Source organism: Protopterus annectens, chromosome 4.part0, assembly GCF_019279795.1.
Source record: "Protopterus annectens isolate FY-2018-M chromosome 4.part0, PAN1.0, whole genome shotgun sequence".
Lineage (NCBI taxonomy): Eukaryota > Metazoa > Chordata > Ceratodontiformes > Protopteridae > Protopterus > Protopterus annectens.
The window spans coordinates 829,886,434-829,910,255 of NC_056733.1; the positions used below are offsets into that span (position 1 = coordinate 829,886,434).

The 23,822-nt window shown below is 44.1% G+C and overlaps 1 protein-coding gene across 1 annotated transcript in view; it reads right to left on the reverse strand.

Moving 5' to 3' along the window:
• The window catches only part of LOC122800348 (protein HIRA), a 1,504,941-nt gene that overhangs the window by 328,363 nt on the left and 1,152,756 nt on the right, over nucleotides 1-23,822 (reverse strand). Inside the window, exon 17 of the mRNA XM_044069797.1 lies at nucleotides 6,284-6,432. Within this exon, the coding sequence (XP_043925732.1) occupies nucleotides 6,284-6,432 (149 nt within the window). The remainder of the gene's footprint in view (nucleotides 1-6,283; nucleotides 6,433-23,822) is intronic.

Here is a 23,822-nt window from a genome sequence, read left to right on the forward strand (position 1 = left end):
AATACAGATGTTTCTTGTATATAAAAAAATGGGACAGGTTCTCTAGCTACTTTGAAAAGTAGTCTGTGGCATGGCCCAAGAGCTCTGCTAAGAAAGACTGAGCCATTAGCGGAACACTTTCTGGGCTACAGTTCTGATGGTTCTTAATGCTGGGAATGAAGCTTGTCACCATCAAGTTCCAGTTACACAACCAGGACTGGGTGGCAGTTCACCCTAGACACATCTCTAAAAGGGACAGCTAAAAAGTACAGTTGTGTACACTTACCATAAATGTAGATATTCGAGTGTATTCACTGTTGCAGTCATCACCTGTGGGTTATCCCTGCAGTGGTAGCCCTTGGCCGGCCCAAATACCAGAGTCAATGTTTTTCTGTGTCAGCTGCTGTCGCTTGTTGACTGGCGTCAGGTCACCAGTGCTATAAAGCAAGGCAGCCAACACAATTACATCAATTTTTCTTGCCCTAACCAGTCAGAAGCTCCAGGAAATATGGTAAGGGGGACCTGGTGGCAAAAAGCCACTGTAAGAAGCTTATGTCTTCCCTAAGAAAACAGGATATAAGGGGGAAGGAGGGAGGGAAACCAGGACTGCAGCAGTGAATACACTTGAACATCTACACTTATGGTAAGTATACACAACTGTACTATGTTCTTCATGTTTCACTGTTACAGTCATCACCTGTGGGAGGATCCCCAAAGCTTAGGAGAGGGGTGGTAGGATTAGTAAAGAGACCTAGGCCTGGGTCAGCATGCCCTGCAGAACTGCACTGGCAAACCCTGCCCTAGCCTTAGAGAAAAGAGGAAGGTGGTAATGCTTTGTAAAGGTATGAACAGAAGTCCAGGTGGCAGCTTCCAAGATGTCCCTGGTGGGAACTCTTCTCAGAAATGCTGTGGAAGTGGAGGCTGTCCTAGTGGAATGGGTACGAATAGACTTAGGGGCTGGTTTCCCATGAAATCTGTAGCAGAAATGGATGCAGTGTGATATCCATTTGGAGATGGTTTGCTTGGAAATGGGCTTCCCCTCTGCCACTGGGGCAAAGCTGACCAGCAGTTGGTCTGTTTTCCTGAAGGCTTTAGTATGGTCCAGGTAGTATCTGAGCTGTATGTGCATGTCTGGTGAGTGCAGAATTCTTTCCCCCTTGTTCTGAGGGTTAGGGAAGAAGGTGGGTAGATGTATGGCCTGGTTGGGAGTCGCATTAGATACCACCTTGGGCATAAAGAAGGGGTTAGTCCTCAGGGAGACCCTCTCTGCATGGAAAATGATGAAGGGCTCAATGGCCATCAATGCCTAAAGTTCTGAAACCCTTCTGGTTGAGGTGATAGCTAGCAGGAAAGCAGTCTTCCTGGAGAGTTATTTGAGTTCTGCTGAAGCAACAGGTTCGAAGAGTAATTAGGTTAGTTTTTCCAAAACATAATTCAGGTCCCAGGCTGGTGTGGGTGGCCTTCTGGGAGGTCTGATATTCGAAGCCCCTCTGTGGAACTGTTTAATCAAAGGATGTGAGAACAGGGGTGGATCTGTATTGAAATGAGCTGAAATGGCTGAGGCGTGGATTTCAACAGAAGAGAAGGAGAGGCCACTATTTAGTAACTCTGCTAAATAGTCTAGGATAAAAGGGATGGAAGGTTGTGAGGAATCCCCCCCCCTCTGGACTGGTTCCAGGAGCAGAATCTTTTCCATTTTCCTACGTAAGATTTTCTGGTGCTGGGGCTTCTGGCTTCTGTGATAATGTCTAGGACTGGTTTGCCTAACAGGGGCCCCTTGTTTGCTTTTAGAGTATAAGCCATGCTGACAGTTTGAGAGTCTGCAAGTATGGGTGCCGCACCCCCCCCCCTGCCTGAGTCAAGAGGTCTGAGATGAGGAGAAGCTGCCTGGGAGGCTGTGAAGTAAGGGGTACCAATGCTGCTCGGACCAATCTGGAGCAATGAGGATGGACTTTGGCCTCTCCTCCCTTACCTTGATCAGTACCTTGGGAATAAGAGGCAGAGGAGGGAATGTGTACACAAAGAGGGAGTTCCAGGGGAAAGGCAAGGCATCCACCTTCCATGCTAGGTGGTGATACTCCCTGGTACAGAATTTGTCCAGCTGGTGGTTGAGATGCAAAGCAAAGAGATCCACCCCCGGAGTTTCCCACTCCTGAGTGACTTGCAAAAAGATTTTTCTGTGGAGCTGCCATTCATGGGCTGCCAGTAAGTTTCTGCTTAAGTGGTCTGTCAGGGAGTTATTGATCCCTGGTAGGTATTGGGCTATTAGGTGCAATCCCATGGAGGAGGCTGTAAGCCAGAGGTTCATGGCTAGCCTGCACAGAGGGTAAGCTCGTGTCCCTCCTTGTTTGTTGATGTACCACATTACTGTGATGTTATCTGTTTTGATAAGAAGTCCTGGCCTGAGATGTGGTTGGAAGGATGTCAAAGCCTTTTGCACTGCCATCATTTCCATCTGGCGGATGTGTAAGGGAAGGTGCTGGGCATCCCAAAGGCCTTGGGTGCACCTGCCTGCTAGGTGAGCGCCCTAAGCAATGTCTGAGGCGTCGGTGGTGATGGTCTGCCCAGGACGATGGAGGATGAAGGGAAGACCCTTGTTCTTGGCACAGGCCCCTGCCCATCTGAGAAACTTGGCCCTTGTACAGGAGATCAGAGGGAGAGAGGTCTCTAGAGGCTGAGAGTGCTGACACCAAAGGTTCTTTAGATACCACTGAAGTTTCCTCATGTGAAGCCTGGCCAGAGGAATTAGAAGGATGCAAGATGCCATGTATCCCAAGGCTTGCAGGAACTTCCTTGCTGTGAGGTGACTTCTGGAAGCCAGCTGGATAAAATAGAGAGGCAGGAAGCTCTGCTTTTTTGGGGATAGGAAGGCCATTTGGGATGCTGTGTCCAGCAGTCCCTCCAGGAAAATGATCCTCCCAGAGGGTGTCTGCTTTGATTTATTTTCATTGATGGGTGAACCCCTAAGGAAGTTAGGAGGGTTTTGACAAACAGGAGGTCCTGCAGCAGCTTTTCTTTGCATTCTGCCTGAATGTGTCAGTCATCCAGATAAGGGTAAATCTGAAAATGTCTCTGTCTGCAAAATGCTATGGCCAGGGCTAAGCATTTGGTGAATACCCTGGGAGCAGTAGATAAGCCAAAGGCTAGTGCAGAGAACTGAAAGTGTTGTGAGCCTGCCCTGAAGCTCATGAATTTTCTACAGGATTCCCTTATGGGGATGTGGAGGTAGGCATCCTTTAGGTCTAGGGTCACTAACCAGGCATTTTTTGTCAGCATAGGCAGCAGCTGCTACAAAGTTAGCATTTTGAATTTGGGGACCACCACGGAGGTGTTCAGAATGGATAGATCCAGTATGGGGTGCCAAGTGCCCTCTTTTTCTGGGAATAAGGAATAGTCTGGAATAAAAACCTTTGCCTGTTTGAGCTGCGGGATCCGGTTCTACTGTCCCCTGGGATATGAGAGTTTGGACTGTTTCAATGCCTCTGCTCAATGATTTGGAGGTAAGACTGGGTACCCTCTTGGAATTGGGAGTTCGCAGAAACAGAATTTGTATCCCTGAAAAAAGATCTTTAAGACCCACTGGTCCTTTGTTACAGAAAGCCAATTTTCCTTGCAGGGGGATAGGCTTTCTCCTAACTTTTGGTGAGTGAAAGGAGGGCAGAGGGGGAGGAGGAGTTATTGAGAGTTTTTGCCATAGAAGGATGGCTAAGAACTCCCTGCCTTTGGGGCGGAAGTGGTCCACTGTTTGGTTTGCTGCTGTCCCTGGGATAGGGGCCTGGTTGGTCTGTCCCTGCGGGGCTTACCTTGCCCCCGTCTACTTGGTGCAGGAAAAAAACAGTGCTTAGAGGGGAAATTCCTGCTCAACCTGGGAGAGTGAACCTGAAAGAAATCTTCACTGTTTGCATAGATTCTGCTTTGTCGTCCATCTTTTTAAGCACCTCTGCTTTTACTCCAGACAAACTGTCATTATCCAAGGGTGCATCAATTAATTTAGACATGACATGAAAAGGAAGAGGTTGTTCCTTCAACGATGCATGCCTCCTAATGACAGATCCTGACATTGCTGCCCTGCTTAAGGCTTCTAGTGTGTCATATCCACAGTGCAAAGAGTGCTTGACCATTTGACATGTAGAGTGCAGTAAATCTGCTAACTGTTTCGAACTGGCACAGTCAGGAAAGGTAGAAATCTTTTGTTTTAATAGTTCCAAAGTGTAGTGCTGATATTTTAACATATGGAACTAACAGTTGAGTGCTCTGATAGCTAAGGTTGCAGAGGTGTATAGTTTTTTACCCCATCTGTCCAGAGCTCTGGATTCCTTGTTAGAAGGAATAGGATTCTTTGCAGAACTAGACTTAGCTCCTTTTGGGCCCTGTGTAATGACCTCTGGGTCTGCAGCAGGATTTCTGTACAGGTATTTGTGAGAATCCGGTACTCTGTAACACCTGTCAGGTCTGGTGGGAGGGCGTCAGAGGCTAAGCTGGATTCATGGAAAACATCATCCACCATTTCTAAAATAGGAGGGATGTCCAGGGGTCTGTGCTGGGGCAGATCTAGAAACTCTCTAAGTCTTTTCCTAGACTGAGGGAAGTCCTGAGATTCCAAGTGGAAATGTTCCCTGAGGGTGGGAAGGGTTTCCCCAAAGGAAAGGTCTTCTGGTGGGGAAGCAGAACAAATGGATTCCTCTGCATCTAAGTCTTCATAAGCAGTAATAGGCTGCTGTTCCTCTTCAAAAACTGAATAATCAGATTCCTCAGAATCCTGCTCTGTCAATATTTCAGGAGAAGGGTGTTTTTTTCCTTTTAGAAGATGTGGCCTGACTACCCCTGATAAGGGAGATAAGATCCGCCGCCATCTTAAGCATTTGGGCTTGGGGTGGTGGAGTAGGAGCAAGATGGAGACCAGAGGTAGATTTTCTAGGTGTGACCTGGCTTCTAGGCCTAAGAGTATCCATCAGTCTGAGAGAAACGGTAGTCGGATAAGAAGACGTCATTTTTTGTCTAGAATCAGTAGTGCGAGAGGCCTCCTTGGAAGCCTGTGCCTGCGAAGCAGCTCCGGACCCAACCGAGGCACAGACAACCAAAGGCTCGGAAGACAAAGATTTCTGCGGCATACCGGACTCCGAAAGGGTTTCGGTAGAGGCCTGCACAGATATTGTATCGGGCATCAGGGGCTGTGAAAGCACCTCACTGAATTTCCGGAGAACTGACTACCTGCTTACCGGTAGCATCGTTGGAAGGCTTAACCTTGTGTGGTCTGTCTCTATCTTTATCTCTACGTTTTTTCAGAATGTCTATGGATTGCTGGTTGATGGACGCATTTCGGAAAGCGAAGATGAAAATACCCGTCTATGATAAGAGCTCTACGACGAATGGTTCTTGTGTTAAAAAGCACACATAACCGGCAACGGGGGACGTCGTGGTCTGGGTCTAAATAAGTGATGCAGTATGAATGGAAGTCTCTGTGTGGGATCTGCTTTCCACAGGCGAGACAACTGTTAACTTATTCGGACATCGGTTAGTGCAAGAAAAAAGGATCCCCAACGGGCTACTTAGCTTTAGAGATTTTCAGCTGAAATTCGAGCTGTGATAGCGACTGACCAACACACTTGTGAACTGCTTCCGCTACAGGCTCCATGTCAACAAAGGCTGATGTAATGACGTTGGCTGCCTTGCTTTATAGCACTGACGACCTGATGTCAGTCAACAAGTGACAGCAGCCGATGCAGAAAAATACCGAATCTGGTATTCAGGCTGGCTGAGGGCTACCACAGCAGGGATAATCCACAGGTGATGACTGCAACAGTGAAACATGAAGAACATCAATGTTTCTCTCCTAATTCTCCTGCCTTCTGCTGGCAAACACAGGTTCAAACCCTTGCAAACTCAGGATCAGATCATGACATGAAAAGACTGGGATGCCAGTTTAACAGCCTTACACGTGGACGGCAAGGCTATGATTTGCTCGCCATGTGTCTGTCCCCATGGTACTCCAACCTATGTCTGTGGCAGCATAGTATAACATACAATAACCACCATTTCTGAAGCATTAATTTCTGCAACCTGGACATTTACTCACCTCTTCTTTAAAACATGTATCACTTTTTGACATGAGAAAATGATTTTCTTAGTAAAATCTGGCTCTCTGAAAGATGCAGCATTATGAAACCTTGCTAAACAGTGGTATAACTAATTGTTACTGAAATCTAGAGCTATGAATGTAAAATGTAACACACCTGCTACTAAGACCCTTACTTGAGACAAAAGAAAACCTTTAAAGAAAAACAAAGCAAAACAAAACACTTACCAGCTGCCTGCTGCTGTAAGAATGCGACTTGTGAGGACTGTTTCCCATTCTTTGCCTTCTCTATTGCACTTTAGCTTACTCAGTTTAACTCCTGCCACTGATACAAGTTCATTTTCCACCTCAATGTACATAGATGGATCAGAGCTTACCTAAAGAAAAGAAAAAATGATTTTACTTTAAATCAAAATCTTCATCCTACCTTGTATTGGTATTCCTCAAATAACCTAAAAATGCAGCTAGATGTCTGTTATCAAGGAATGATGTTTTATTTCTTTATCAACCAGCATACATCCAGAACTGGCTCAAGATAAACAAAAAGAAGGGCTGCTTAACTATGTGAATATAGTCCTAATTTTAGTAGTTGTGCATACAAATGATGAACTGTGGTCATCAATAAACTGCTACAATTAACAAATTAATGTATCTCAGTTTGATGTAAATAATTTTAAAAGCAGTTACTATTTAAAGAATCTGTTTATATTTTAAAGTTTGGCACTTTATACCCTCGTGGGTTAAACGAGGAATTGAATTGGAGAGTATTAATTTAGTTTCTTAATTGTTCTATTTTATTGTTTAATTTTCTAATTGTATAATTAGTTAATTATTGATTGCTGCTATTATATAAATTGTATGTGTTTTTGAGGTTCTTTACTCCTTGAAGGCTACGTCCGAGACGTCAGAGGAAAACAGCTCATCTCATTAAAGTTCTTGTATTACTGACCGGTTGCATATTATTATTTATCTGTGTTTGATAGCTGTTGTACAATTAACAATTCCTCCAATTCTCCAAATCATTTCCAAACAAGTGTATTGTACTCGCAATTTATCAAACATGCATCTAAAATCACCACCATATTCTCATTACATTTCCATATTCACTTTTCTTCTTAGATAAACCTTTCAGCATTCCCAACTAAAGATATTTTTCTAACCACAAGTCTACATCCCATCCCCCCTTACCCATTACTTTGGTCTGCACTGGGAAGTCCCACAAGTTCCACTTAAGGGTATGCATCTAGTTGTTTTGTCTAACAAATCCCCCTCCAAGTATCTGCGTTCCTTTATAACACTAGCATATCTTCCAAGGTTGCTTCAACTCCTAACTTGCACTTTGCAGTTATTTTTCTTGCTGCCAACATAATTAAAGATAATAAGGTTAAGTCCTCACTGTTTGCTCCAGAGCACTTTGCAACTAGTCTTTAAACTGTCAAATCTGCAAAATTCCAAAGAAAATGCTCCCAGTTTCAACTTTCCCTCAACATACACACCTCCAACAATTACTATGAATCTAAGTGATAATCTACTACAATTAACTTGGGATATAAAATATCTATGTAAGGATTTCTAAGCAAATATCTTAAAACTATCTTTACTGAGTCATACTTCAAAATCTTGCACACTTCACTACAATTGATACTATGTAATATATCCACCCAACCTTTTCTCACAGTCCTGCCAGACGACTTCTGGCTAAATTTAATTATAATCATGCATAACAATATGTACCCTACTACCCACAGGTTACATCACAGCATGATGGAACGAGTCCCCAAAGTAAGGAGAAACAGGAAGATCAGCAGACAACTGAGGAAGAAATACGGACATGGGAAGGAAAAGGAGATTTAACATGGTGTAATATTTATGCAAAGGAGAAAGCAAAACTAATCAATACAAAAAGAGCAGCACCAAAGATATCTGAAGAGAAATACAGGGAAAGGAATTCAGACATGTAAACCTTTGCAATACAAAAAATAAGAAAACAAAGAGGAAAAGTAGAAAAAAGATCAACAATGGAGAAGTCAAAGAAACAGAAATTGAGGTTATGGAGTACCTGCAAAGTGAATGATTCACTGAAGAAAATAACTCGGAAAGCATCACAGCAGGCTAGAGCAATAGACATACAAATTAAAGAGAAACCAGTGGAATGGGAAGCTACCAATCAGTTGCTATATGAAGATATCTTGGAGCCTGTGAAGACTGGTAGAGAAGGGTGAAGCCTAGCCAGATAGAATTTTGCAGATAATTCTGTCATTTGTAAATACGAATGTAAACTACTGGCTTGTTGTCTTAAATGTAAAGAAATACTGTTACACGTGGAACTAGAAATAAATGTAACAGCAGTGCACTCTACTGACCAAAGTAAAGCATGTGGTGACCTTTTGAAGTAGACAGTGGTGCCGAAAAGTCTAGATGAAGAAATTCTTTCTGTTGTTTTAACCAAGAGCTAAATTGCTAGATTTAAACATGCAAATGTATTTTTATTGCTCTGTTCCTGACCAGCTGCAGGATAACAAAAGGGAGATGTTAAGAATGTAAACGCAGTTAATGTGTAGCCAGGGAACACCAGCAAAGTGTAAAAGAAATGATATAATGTTTATCAGAACTGCAGTTTCAATCTAAACAGAGAGAATCAGAAGGCATTAAGCATTTTTGTCTTGATCATCCAACTGACAGCACTGCCTCTTGCTCACATGTAAGTTATCTTAGACTTGTGTTTTCTTTTAGGGATAGCTAGAAGCTAGAAAGATTAGACTAAGTGTTTTTCTGTGATGTCAAAACTGCATTAATGATTTATTTTAAGTATTTCTGTGTAATCTCTGAACTTTTGACTAGCACTGACTGTGTAGTAGAAAGTATTGTCTTGTGGTTTTATTTATTATTAAATATTTTAAAACCTTTTAACTGTGCCTGGTTTGTGTAGAGATAAGTTAAGCTCTAGAGTACATTGCATGTATATAAGGATCCTGTACCAAGTCACTCTAATAAGCCTTGAAACTGTTTAGTCATACTACCAATTGGATAATAATATTGCACAGTAATAGCTGGACACCCTTTTAAGGGCCTTTGAGTAGCTGATAATTACTAGCTGAGTGGTAGCAGGGTACTACTGCATAATCTGGTTAAAAGTGGCACAGCTGGAGAACCTGAGCCAGCCTTCCTCAGAAGTGTCTGTGTGGTTGTATAAACTCTTATCTCAAAGTGTGTGTGTGTGTGTGTGTGTGTGTGTGTGTGTGTGTGTGTGTGTGTGTGTGTGTGCGTGCGCGCGCGCGTGTGTCAGCTACTTGGGCAGGTACACGAAGCACTGGTTGGACAGAGAGGGTGCTGCAGATTTTTAGCTTGCCCAGCTAGGCTGAGATCTGGACCCTATAAGCTGTGCCAGTGGGGTGTCTTATTGGGGACCTGGAGAGCAAGGGAGCGACCAGCCCCGGACTGACTGTGATCTCTGTGTGCTCTTAAGGAAAATTGCACTTGACTGTGTGTATTTGTTATCCTTTGCTCATATAAAAGAGACACCCTTCTCTGGTGTTAGTGGTGAGGATTGAGACTCCTTGATTGCTGGGCCAGGGCACAGGCGTTACATATTAACTGGTGGCAGTGGTTGGGATATCCTCACATTTGTGTTTGGCAGAGGTGGGATATCCACATCACACATTAATTAGTTTGCAAATACTATTTGGCTTGTAGTGGTGTGGGTAGAGTGAATCCTGTAGCTTGTGTACAGTGGGCTTTGAAGGTGTTTTGTATTCAAAACAGCCACGCAATGAATATTCAGAGTTCAGATCACAGATGTTTCATTTCTTTTGTTAGCTTAGTTAGTCAGGGTGAGCAGGTAGCATATCAGCAGAGGAGTATGGAAAGCTGACAAGGAGCCAGCTGGCGGAGATGTGCCAGGCTAAGGGACTGGTGCATGGAGACCTGACTAAGCCAGACCTGACTGCAACCTTGGTTACAGCTGCATCAGAAAACAGCAACCAGGAGGACAATCAGACTGGCAGTGGAGATATAATTCCCTCAGAGAATGGACAGCTCAAGCTTTCTGCAGTGGACTTAAAAATCCAGCTGGAGCTAAAGAGACTTGAGTTGGAGGCCAGGCGTGTGGAATTAGAAGCAAATGAGAGACTGCGACGTTTGCAGGCTGAGGAGAATGAGACACTATTATGTCTGCAAGCTGAGGAACAAGAGAGGCAGCAGCAGCATGAAAAGGAGATGCTGACTCTTCGCCAGAGTTATGGAGGTAATGGGAAGGGAGTAACTCGACCCCAGAAATACAAAAGGTCAGTAAATTTCTTCTGCAGTTTAAAGAGGGGGATCATTTTGATAGTTTCATTCATATGTTTGAGAGGGTATGTAAACAGTATGAAGCTGACCAAGGGCTCTGGGTATGGTTCCTGACCCCCTTACTCCATGGTAAAGCAGTCCAAAATGTCTGACTTTGTATGTTTTGATTATACTGCTGTTAAGAAATGTCTTTTAGAACTGTTTATGTTAACACCTGAAATGTATAGGAAAAAGTTTCATGAGCATAGACGCAAGGCAGATGAATGTGTGAGTGAATATGTTGTTGAATTGAGCACTTATTTCCATAGGTGGGTGAATGGATGTCAGGTCACCACTTTTGAAGGGCTGGCAGACCTTTTGGTGAGGGAACAAGCCCTTAGTACTTTGCCTGAGGACATGGGGATCTGGTTAGCTGATAGACAATGTGCTACTTCAGATGAGTTGGGGAAGAAGGGAGACCTATACCTGGCAAGTAGGGCAGCCCTGCACAGGAAGGGGACTCCCAGTACTGCTCATGGGTCTAAAAAACCCATGGTGGGCAGCACAGACTGCCCCAACAGAATCTGCCAGTAGCAGGGGAAGCCACTAGTCCAGTTATATGTCCAGGGGCTAGGGTTAAATGTTTTGAATGCAACCAGTGGGGCCATGTGGCATACAGATGTCCACAAAAGCAAGGTGGGGAACCAAAGGTGAGGGAGCCAGTAAGTGGGAAAGACAAAATGCCAATAGTAGGCTGTCTTGAGACAACAGGGGTACTAAACTACCATCCTGCAGATGTCCTAAGAGGGAAGGATTTGGATGAGGCAGTACCATGTGCTGATGCAGTTACACACAGTCAGACTAGGAGACAAGCACGTGGGTCTGGTAGCCTGGGGGAGACCCAGACAGACTGCATACTTGCAGCCAGGACTGGTGAGGTGGTTACATCAGGGAGGGATGTACTCAGTAGCAGTGAAACTAAATATGAGCCACAGCTGCTTGTGGGTACTGATGGTCCCTTGGAGAGAGTGACTGCAAAGGTAGAGGTGAGTAGTAGTACCCAGGCTAACAGTGAGGCACCACTGTCAGAGGATGCCAAACTTCCTTTGGAAGGGGAGCTGGCCCTACACTGCAAGGCCTGAGGCATGTAGCTAGCGAGGCACCTGATTCTCAAAGGAAAGGGGGAATCTGTATACTGGGACAAAGGGTTACTATACAGAGAATGGACACCTGAGGGACAGCTAGATGGTGAGAGAGTACAGCAGTTGGTAGTGCCTAGAGCCTACCGTCTGGTGCTTCTAGTCATAGCCCATGATATTCCCTTTGCAGATCATATGGGCATAAAATGTACAAAGAGGCGTACTATGCAGAACTTCTATTGGCCTGGAATTTCCAGAGATGTAACAGGGTACTGCAGGACCTGTGAGCAGTGCCAAAAGGTAGGCAAGGCAGGAGACAAAGTGAGAACTCCTTTGATGCCTTTACCTGTGATTGAGGAGCCATTTCAGAGGGTAGCTACGGATATTGTGTGGCCTCTGAGTACCCCAAGTTCCACAGGGAAAAAGTATATCCCAGTGGTAGTGGATTATGCTACACGATACCCTGAGGCAGTGGCTTTTGTCCTCCACTGAGGCAGAGAAGGTGGCAAATGCTTTGTTAGAGATTTTCAGCAGGGTAGTTTTCCCAAAAGAAATACTAACTGACAGAGGTGCTGATTTCATGTCAGACCTGCTGGCTTGTCTGTGGAAGTCCTGTGGGGTGAAGCACATGTAGACCCCCCCCTACCATCCCCAGACTAATGGTCTTGCTGAGAGATTAAACTCTAAAATCAAGTCCATGCTACGGGCATTTGGAGATCAGTTTAAGAGGGAATGGGACAAATATTTGCTCCATCTGTTGTTTGGTTACAGAGAGGTTCCCCAGGAATCCACAGGTTTTTCACCCTTTGAGTTGCTGTATGGGCATAGGGTGAGGGGACCTCTACATTTAATTTGAGGTGAGTGGGAAGATAAGTGCGAGTCTCACAAGGAGTCTGTTGTGGCATACGTCCTAAACCTCAGGACAAGGCTCAGGGAACTCATGGGATTGGCCCAGGAGAACTTGGCAGAAGCCCAACAACAGAAAAAGGTGTAGTATGACGGGAATGCTCGAGCTAGAGAGTATGCTGTGTGGCAGCAGGTAATGGTTCTCATTCCTGTCAGACACAACAAGCTGCAAGCAGCTTGGGAGGGTCCCTACAAGGTGGTAAGAAAAGTAAGTGATGTTAACTACATGGTGGAACTGCTAGGCAGATGGCAGGGGCACAAATTGTACCATGTTAACATGATGAAAGCTTACCATAAGATAGGGAGGCCCTTGTGCTGAGCATATGCAGTGGGTTGCAGGAGGAGTCTGAGGGAGATCTGGGGACTGATCTCCTCAGTGAGACTCAGGCTGACACCTCAGTGAAAGGGGTAGCAATGTCCCAGCAGCTATCTCCTACCCAGGTTCGAGAAACCCGAGCAGTGTTGCAGGAATTTGGGGACATGTTCACTGGGAAAACAGGGTGCACCCACCTGGTGCAGCACCAGGTGGACAGAGAACCCCAAAGGCCTATTAGGCAGGCCCCTTTCAGGGGGCCTGAGAGAGTCAGACAGACCCTGAGGAAGGAGGTACAGGAGATATTGGAACTAGGGGTCATTCAAGAGTCCAACAGTCCAAGGGCCTCCCCAGTGGTGCTGGTGGCAAAGAGGGATGGCAGCACCAGGTTCTGTGTGGACTACAGGAAATTAAACAGTCACACCGAGTCGGATCCTTACCCCATGCCTAGGACAGATGAGGCCCTAGAGCAGCTGGGTGGGGCTAAGTATCTTACAACCACTGATCTTACCAAGGGTTACTGGCAGGTGCCCTTGACTCCCAGTGCTAGAGAGAAGTCAGCCTTTGTGACTCCTTTTGGCTTGTATGAATTCACAAAGATGCCCTATGGGATGAAGAATGCTCCAGCTACTTTCCAGAGGCTGGTAGATAATATCCTTGTAGGAGTAGGAGGGTTTACCCTTGCTTACCTAGATGATATTGCCATCTACAGCCATTCCTGGCCACAGCAACTTCAGCATGTCAGGGAGGTGCTGGGCAGACTACAGAGGGCAGGGTTGGCCATTAAGCCAAACAAATATTGGGTGGGTATGGCGGAGGTCTCCTACCTAGGACAGAGTGGCGAGTGGTAAGATAAGGCCAGAACCTGCCAAAATGGAAGCCATTCAGGCATGGCCTGCAGCTGTTACTAAAAATCAGGTGAGGGCATTTTTAGGGACATCAGGGTACTACAGAAAGTTTGTCCCCTGTTATAGTACCATAGCTGCTCCCCTCACAGACCTGACAAGGAAGAACAGGCCAGATAAGGTAGTGTGGACCCCAGCATGTGAGCAGGCATACCAGAAGCTTAAAGAAGCTTTGGGAGGAGCCCCTGTGTTAGCCAGTCCAGATTACAGCAAATAATTTGTTGTGCAGGTGCATGCTTCAAACCATGGGGTGAGGGGCTGTACTTAGCCAAATTTCTTCAGAGGGGGAAGAGCACCCAGAGGTTGATCTCAGTCATAGGCTCCAACCCAAGGAGGAATGCTATGCAGCTGTAGAAAAGGAATGTCTAGCCATAGTGTGAGCACTGCAGAAACTTCAGCCTTATCTGTATGGAAGGAAATTCACTGTTATGACAGATCACAACCCCCTAATATGGTTAAACAGAGCCAGCCAGCAAAATGCCAAGTTACTAAGATGGAGCCTAGGGTTGCAAGCATATGATATGTCAGTGCAGCACCGCAGTGGGAGTAGCAATGCCAATGCAGATGGGCTCTCAAGACAGGAAATGGGGTGAGGTACACCCAGATAGACCTAATCCTCTCAAGCGGCGTTTCTGAAGGGTCACTTGAAAAACTAGCTTGAGTTCTCCAGGGGGGAGAAATGTGAAGACTGGTAGAGAAGGGTGAAGTGTGCCAGCCTAGCCAGATAGAATTTTGCAGATAATTCTGTCATTTGTAAATATGAATGTAAACTACAGGCTTGTTGTTTTAAATGTAAAGAAATATTGTTACATGTGGAACTGGAAATAAATGTGGCAACAGTGCACTTTACTGACGAAAGTAAAGCATGTGGTGACTCCTTGATGTAGACAGTGGTGCCGAAAAGTCTAGATGAAGAAATTCTTTCTATTGTTTTAACCAAGAGCTAAATTGCTAGATTTAAACATGCAAATGTATTTTTATTGCTCTGTTCCTGACCAGCTGCAAGATAACAAAAGGGAGATGTTAAGAATGTAAACGCAGTTAATGTGTAGCCTGGGAACACCAGGAAGTGTAAAAGAAATGATGTAATGTTTATCAGAACTGCAGTTTCAATTTAAACAGAGAATCAGAAGGCATTAAGCATTTTTGTCTTGATCATCCAACTGACGGCACTGCCTCTTGCTCACATGTGTTTAGGGACATCAGGGTACTACAGAAAGTTTGTCCCCTGTTATAGTACCATAGCTGCTCCCCTCACAGACCAAAGGAAGAGAAGGCCAGCAGATAAGGTAGTGTGGACCCCAGCATGTGAGCACTTGTGTTTTCTTTTAGGGATAGCTAGAAGCTAGAAATATTAGACTAAGTGCTTTTCTGTGATGTCAGAACTGTACTAATGATTTATTTTAAGTATTTCTGTGGGATCTCTGAACTCTTGACTAGCACTGACTGTGTAGCAGAAAGTATTGTCTTGTGGTTTTAATTATTTATTAAATATTTTAAAACATTTTAACTGTGGCTAGTTTGTGTGGAGATAAGTTAAGCTCTAGAGTACATTGCATGTATATAAGGATCATGTACCAAGTTGCTCTAATAAGCCTTGAGACTGTTTAGTTGGATTTTATTTGGATAATAATACTGCACAGTAATAATTGGACACCCTTTTAAGGGCTTTTGAGTAGCTGATAATTATTAGCTGGGTGGCAGGGTACTACCGTATAGTCTGGGTAAAAGGGGCACAGCTGGAGAATCTGTGCCAGCCTTCCCCAGAAGTGTCTGTGTGGTTGTATAAACTCTCATCTCAAAGTGTGTGTGTGGTCAGCTACTTGGGAAGGTACACGAAGCACTTGTTGGACAAAAAGGGTGCTGGAGATTTTAGCTTGCCCAGCTAGGCTGAGATCTGGACCCTATAGCTGTGCCAGTGGGAAGTCTTAGTGGGGACCTGGAGAGCCAGTGGGGAGTCTTATTGGAGACCAAGGGAGTGACCAGCCCCAGACTGACTGTGATCTATGTGTGCTCTTAAAGGAAATTGCACTTTACTGTGTGTATTTGTTATCCTTTTCTCGTATATGAGACACCTTCTCTGGTGTTAGTGGTGAGGATTAAGACTCCTTGATTGCTGGGCCAGAGCATGGGCGTCACAGAGCCTTCCACAGGAAACCAGTATAAACGTTCACTTGAAGCTGGAGAGCAAGAGAAGGTACAGGAAACAGTGGCAACTCAGGAGCAGTCAAGTGTTGAGGAGTGACAGGCCAGTGAGTCCTCATATGATAGAGCAACCGAGGACATAGGATGAAATGAGTTGCTTTATTTAATATATATCAAGATCAATGAAAGAAATAGACTGAAGTAGGTCAATGAAACCCAAAAAAGTCAGAAGTTTGATAAAACAAATGAACACATTAATTAGGACTGCCCTTAGAGATCCATGCAATATAACAGAAGTAAACAGGATATATTACTTTGCAGCTAAATTAATAAGTGATAAAACTGTAACACAAGAACACAGGGTAGTAAGGGAAAGGAAGGGGAGAAACTCAACACCATCATGGAAGTATCGAATAGAGAAAATTATAAAGCAGTCAAGACAACGTGTCACTGTTATAGTACAAAAGTGGGAAGAGATCAACAAAAGTACTCAAAGATAGACATGATAAAAGCAATGCGCAGTACTATACCGTATCAGGATTTGTCATGCACCATCGCAAATAATAAATTAAAAATATCAGCAAAGGCAGAAAAACTTAGACGATACACAGATAAATATAAAAAAAATGTACAAAATAAGCAATTTATTGATGACCCCAAAAAGCTTTATACAGAATTGGGAAACAAGATAAAAGGAATTGAAAGACCACCCAAAAAAGAACTACTAGATACATTTTGGAGAAGTATTTATGAAGATCCTGTGGAACATAAAGATGCTAAACGGATAGAAGAAGTAAAAAGTTCAAAGGTACAGGATATGAAATGGGATGAATTAACAGCCAAAGAGATTGAAACAAAGTTAAGAAAAGTCTCTAATTGGATAACACCAGGCCCAGATACAGTACCTAACTTCTGGTTAAAAGTATTAACATCTCTGCATGAAGATTTAGCCATGAGTAAGAAGTATTTATATGAGCACCCTAAACAGACACCAACCTAGCTAACAACAGGAAAAACAATGTTCCTACTTAAGAGCGAACCTGCAAGCTACCCTAAAAATTACACACCAATAATCTGCCTTCCAACTACGTATAAACTATACACTGGAAATGATGCTGACAGAGTTTATAGTCATTTAGAAGAAAACTCAATCATGGCAACAGAACAAAAGGGCAATAAAAAAAGTAATATGGAACAAAGTATCATCTGTTGCTAAATAAAGTCATAATGCAGAAAGTACAGTTTTGTACCTACCATAAATGTAGATATTCGAGTGCTCATACAGCTGCAGTCATAACAGATGGGTTCTCCTGCCGTCAGGCGGGTCCTCGGTCGGCCGAATTCCAAAGTCTAGGTCCGGCGTCGGTTGTCGTCGCTTCTTCCCTGATGTCAGTACGACAGGGGTATAAAGGAACCAGCCGACGCCATTTTCTTCAGTCTTTCTTGCCCCAGATGTCAGGTGCCCCCAGAAGGAAGGCAATACATAAAATAATGTAATAATGCAATGCAATATAATCAAAAAACAGTAATTGCAAGCAAATACACCATAAAAGAATACCCCTAGAGGGGAAGGAGGGAGGGAAACCTGGACTGCAGCTGTATTAGCACTCGAACATCTACATTTATGGTAGGTACAAAACTGTACTATGTTCATCGTGCATACAGCTGCAGTCATAACATATGGGTAGAATCCCAAAGCTAAGAAAGGGATGGTAGGCACTAGGTGGAGCTAGGAGGAGCCAAAATGCCCTGCAAGACTGCAGTGGCAAAGCCTGCTCTAGACTTGGAGTATAATGGTAGGTTGTAGTGCTTAGAGAAGGTATGCACAGAACTCCAAGTGGCTGCTTCTAAAATATCCTTAGTAGGAACCCCTCTGAGGAAGGCTGCAGAGGTGGCTGTGGCCCTGGTGGAATGAGTTCTAATGCCTGTAGGAACAGTTTTGCATTGAAAGGAATAGCAAAAACGTATGCAGTGGGCTATCCATTTTGAGATTGTCTGTTTGGATACTGACTTTCCTTGGGCTCCTACCGCATAGGCCACAAAAAGCTGTTCTGATTTTCTGAAAGGATTTGTTCTGTCCAAATAATAACGCAGTTGTCTGTGGATGTCCAAGGAATGCAGTAATCTCTCCCCTTTGTTTTGAGGATTAGGATAAAAAGTAGGTAAATGTATGGCCTGATTTAAGGCTACCCTGGATACCACTTTAGGCATAAAGGACGGGTTGGTACATAATGAAACTCTGTCCTGATGGAAGATGATAAAGGCTGGACAGCCATAAGAGCCTGTAGTTCTGAAACTCTACGAGCTGAAGTGATAGCCAGAAGGAAAGCTGTTTTCCAGGACAAATATTGTAAATCTGATGAGGCAGCTGGTTCAAAAGGGGGCAAAGTCAGTTTTTCCAGAATGAAATTAAGATCCCAAGCAGGTATTGGTTGTTTTCTTGGAGGTCTTACATTCTTAGCCCCTCTGAGGAACTGTCTTAATAGAGGGTGAGAGAATAAAGGTGGATCAGTGTTGTATTCTGCAGAAATGGCTGAGGCATGGATTTTGACGGAGGAGAACGAAAGTCCACTGCTTAGCAGTTCGGCCAAATATTGTAGTATTTGAGGTAAATTCAGTTTTCCAGGGCATTGACCCCTTTTCTCATTCCAAACACAAAAACGTTTCCACTTTGCAGAGTAAGCTTTTCTAGTTGATGGCCTTCTGGCCTCCAAAAGGACATCCTGCACCTCCTTGGAGAGCAGGGCCTGCTGTGATGCTAAGGAATCTTCCATGCGGCTAGATTGAGTGTCTTCAGCTGACTGTGAAGAGTTTTGAAGCTGTGCTGAGTCAGAAGAAGAGGCATTAGAGGCAGGGTCCATGGTGGACAATGCGTCAGGCTCCTCAGGAGTGGGTACCAGTGTTGCCTTGGCCAGTCTGGAGCACTGAGGATCATGTTTGGTCTGTCTGCTCTGGTCTTCAATAGGACTTTGGGCAGCAGAGGAAGAGGTGGGAAAGCATAAACTGTCATTGATGTCCAACTGAAAGAGAGAGCATCCACTCTCCAGGCCTTTGGATGGAAGATCCTTGTGCAGACTTTTGTCAATTGATGATTCTTGTAGGAGGCAAAGAGATCTATGTCTGGCCTTCCCCATTCTTGAATTATTTCTGTAAAAACTTTTGGATGCAACTTCCATTCATGTGGATCTGTCATATTCCTGCTTAGGTTGTCTGCCAGCGTGTTTTCCTTGCCTGGTAAGTACTGTGCTTGTAGTCCCATTTGTAAGTCCATGGCCATGTTCCAAAGTGGCATGGCCAGTCTGCATAGGGGATAAGAATGTGTTCCTCCCTGCTTGTTTATGTACCACATAACTGTGGTGTTGTCTGTTCTTATCAATAGCTGACCTGGTTGTAGAAGGTCCTTGAAGGCTGTAATAGCATTTATCACTGCTAGCATTTCTTTTTGATTGATGTGAAGGTGCTTTTCTTTTTGGGTCCATTTGCCCTGAATGCACCGGTCTGTCATGTGTGCCCCCCAGGTGTAGTCCGAGGCATCTGTTGTGATGACTTGATTTGCTTGAGGCTTGCTGAATGGAAGACCTGTGTTTGTTTGGCATGCTTGAGCCCACCACAGAAATTCCTTTTGCAGACATGGAATTAGTGGTATTGTTGTTTCCAAACTGTGGCTGTGTTGAGACCATATGTTTTTTAGGCACCATTGTAGTTTTCTCATATGCAACTTTGCACATGGGATTAGTAAGATGCAAGATGCCATGAATCCCAGAGCCTGCAGGATTTTCCTTGCAGTCAGCCTGGTGCAATTTGCCAGTGTTCTGAAATATTGAATTAGTTGTCCCTGCTTCTCTGGCGTGAGGTAGGCCATCTGGGTGTTTGTGTCCAAATTGGCACCCAGGAAATTTATCTTCCGAGAGGGTATTAGTCTTGATTTCTCTTTGTTGACTGTGTATCCTAGAGAGTTTAATAACATTATTACATAAGCCAGATGTTTCAGAAGAATGTGCTTGCTGTCCGCTTGGATCAGGCAGTCGTCCAAATAAGGGTATATTTGTATCCCTTGAAGTCTGCAGTAGGCAATTACTGATGCCAGGCATTTCGTGAATACTCTGGGCACAGTAGATAAACCAAAGGGCAATGCAGAGAATTGATAATGTATTGAACCTGCAAGAAATCTGAGGTATCTTCTGCAATTTTGTCTGATTGGGACGTGCAGGTATGCCTCCTTGAGGTCCAATGTTACCAGCCAAGACTCCTTGCCCAGCATGGGAAGAAGTTGCTGTAGAGTGAGCATCTTGAATTTTGGTGCAGTAAGAATGTGTTTAGGATGGAAAGATCCAAAATAGGTCTCCAATCTTTGCCCTTCCTTGGCACCAGAAATAGCCTGGAATAAAAACCTTGACCTTGTTCGTGTGTAGGTACCTCTTGGATAGCTTTCATGTTTATAAGATCTGAAATTTGCTTTTGTGCCTTTGCCCTTTGATTGTGTGGCAGGTTTGGCATGCCTTTCATTTTTGGAAGGGTATGAAAATGGAATTTGTAGCCTCTGTTTATAATGTTCAGGATCCATTTGTCCTTTGTGACAATATGCCAATTTTTTGAGAATAGTGCCAGCTTTCCTCCTAAGGGTGCTGCCATTTGAGACCTGGTTGGCATGCAAAGGGGAAAGTCATTGGTTTTGCTTTCTGAAAGATTGCGAGTTGTCCTCACCACCTCTTTGTGTAGGAGCTTGCCATTGTCTGCCTCTGTACGATCCTTGTTTGTCCTCTGCCCCTCGGGCGCCTGTATCTGCTTCTTTGGGGTCTGTCTATGGCAGGAAAGGACCAGTTCTTGGAAGGCCAATTTCTACTAAAACGCTGGGTTTGAACCTGTAGAAATTCTTTCACAGTTTGCATTGATTTAGCCTTTTCCTCCATCTTCCATAATACTTCCTCAGCATTTGCCCCAAATTGTACATCCTTTTGAAGAGGGGCGTCTAGTAATTTAGCTTTGACATGATCAGGCAAGGCTTGTTCCTTGAGCCAGGCATGCCTACGTATGACTGAGCCTGTAACAGCAGCTCTACATGAGGCCTCTATTGCATCAAAACCACATTGTAAGGTATGTTTACCCACTTGTTCTGCACTATGCATCAAATCCTGCAACTCCTTCATGTCTGGTTGTTCAGGTTGTGACATTTTACTTTTCAATTGAGATAACAGAAACTGTTGGTATTTTAGCATATGAAACTGACAGTTTAAGGCCCTCATGGATAAGGTAGCCGAGGTATATACCTTTTTTCCTCACCTTTCTAAGGATCTGGAATCTCTCTCGGAAGGCAATGGGTTTTTGGCAATGGAGGCCTCAACTCCCTTGGGCCCCTGTGAGATGGTATCTAGATCAGCAGTATGGCTTTTGTATAGAAATTGGTGTGAGTCAGGAACCCTGTAGTACCTGTCAGGCTCAATTGGAGCTGGAGGGAGAGAGTCCGGGTTAAGGCAGGCCTCCGAGTAAACATCATCTAGGATGTCCAGGACAGGAGGTATAGCCAGAGGCCTGTGCTGGGGTAACAAAAGAAATTCCCTGAGCCTTTTCTTGGAATCTGAATAATCCTGGCCTTCCCAGTGGAAGTGTTCCCTTAAGGTATGCAGAGTTTCACCAAATGAGTAATCCTCAGGGGGGGATACAGAAGGAATAGATTCCTCTGCATCAGAGTCTTCAAAAGGAGAGTAAGACTGTTCCTGATAATCAGAGTGCTCTGAAATAATGGAGCCCTGATCAGAGGAGGGGGAATCTTCCTCCACTCTGGGTCTTTTGTCCAGAGGTGGCTGAGAACCTCTGATAAGAGTAATTAAATCCTCAGCCATTTTAAGCATCTGTTTCTTAGGCATGGGGCCTGGAGATGGGCCCTGTGTAGCTGGTCTCTTAGGGTGCATGGTAGCTTTAGACTTGGTGAAAGCCTTGATGGAGAAAGAAGAGGAAGGTCTGAAGACACCTTGAGTGGAGGTGGACCTGTCCACATTCTGTGTTTCAATGCCAAGCGTGGCTTCGGTATCTGTAGTCAGGGTGTGGGCCGAGGAGCCTGCGACCTCGGGTACAGGAGACACCGCCAAAGATGTGTCGTCGGTAATCAGGGGCTGTTGTAGGCACCTCGCTGAGAACCGGACCACGTGTAGTTGGCTTTGGCGTGGTGTTGGTAGAGGCTGCGGACCTCGAGTGTCGGTCCTTGTCTTTGCGTTTTTTAGACAAAACCGGAGTCGGAGTATCCGACGACATAGTATAGTTAAATGCTTTCCCAAAATAATGCTGGGTGAACTCTGCCCGACGCTTAATAGTGCGTTTGTTGAATGTAGCGCAAAAGCGACAGACCGAAACGTCGTGGTCTGGGCCTAAACAAGGTATACAGAGGGAATGGAAATCCTTATGCGGTATTTGCTTCCCACAAGAAATACAATTATTAACTTTGTCTGACATCGGTCTGAGGCAAGAAAAGTTTCAACGGGTACTTACCTTTTAAGAAGACTTCGGTTCCAAATTTTTTGTAATCTCAGGAGCTGGCCGACCGGCACTTGTGAACTGCTTCTGCTTCGGGCACCGCGCGGCAAAAAAGACTGAAGAAAATGGCGTCGGCTGGTTCCTTTATACCCCTGTCGCACTGACGTCAGGGAAGAAGAGATGACAACCGACGCCGGACCTATACTTTGGAATTCGGCCGAACGAGGACCCGCCTGACGGCAGGAGAACCCATCTGTTATGACTGCAGCTGTATGCACGATGAACATCTGTAACAAGGGGGAAAGAATCAAAGTATGGCATGGATTCACTACAAAAAAGCATTTGATAGCATCCCACATTCATGGATAAAATGGTGCTTAAAAATGTACAAGATGCATCCTACACTGATCATCTACATTACAGTGACCATGAAACAGTGGCAGACCACTTTGCAATTAAGCCATGATAAAGGACAAATTAATATTCCTGGGATAAAAATCCAAAAGGGAGTATTCCAGGGTGCCTTCCTGTCTGCTATTCTGTCTTGCCCTTAACCCATTAAGCTGTCTATTTAACAGATTAGGCCATGATTATAATTTGGCTCCTAGAAAACAACAAAGTGTAAAGACTTCTCATTTTCTCTGTCAGTGATTTAAAACTGTATAGCTCATAAGATGAGGAACTGAATGCACAACTACAAGTAGTCAAAACTTTTTCAAATGATATAACAATGTAATTTGGTCTTGATAAGTGTGCAAATGTAACATTTAAAGCAGGAAAACATCAGTTTGGGACACGAATGTGATATAAAAGAACTTGAGCAAGAGGAAGTGTATAAATATTTGGGAACTGATGAAGGATCAACAATAAAACATGAACAAATGCAAATAAAATTTTAGAAGACTTAAATTAATCCTGAAAACAGTCTCGACATCTAGGAAAAAAATTCAAGCTATAAACCAATTTGCTCTTTCTATCCTAACTTACAGTTGTGGAGTGACTGACTGGTCCCAAAATGTGTTGGACAGATTAGACAGGAAAACAAAAAGGATGTTTCTTGCTCACCAAATGATTTACAAAAATCAGTGCATACCAAGATTATATACTCCCCTTTCCGAAGGAGGTATGGGCCTCCTTGAAATTGATTACATGTATAGATCTGAAATCATGGGACTGAACACACATCTACTGACCTCACAGAACCCAAGCATAGTGAAAGTTTTGAAACATGACAAGAATAAATCTAAGATGACTTCCCTACTTAGTCTAACAGAAGCATATTGATGTCAAGCAGGAATGGAAATCAAACCAGAAGTAGATAAACATCAGGTGGCAACTGAATGTGCTAACTTATGGAAGAACCTCAAGTGATCGGGATCTATTGCAAGAATGGTTAAGGAGAGGCAAATTCAAACCAAAAGATGAAAGGTTAATATTGGTGGCCCAAGACAGTGGGCTACGCACACTTTGGTTTACAAAGTCCATTGAACATGTGGGAGAAACAGACAAATGTAGGTTTTGTAAAACAGAACTGGAAACAGTCGCACACTTCATTGCTGGTTGTGACATACTAATGGCAGGAGGACTGTATACTGAAAGGCATAATAATGTGGCAAGACTGTTTT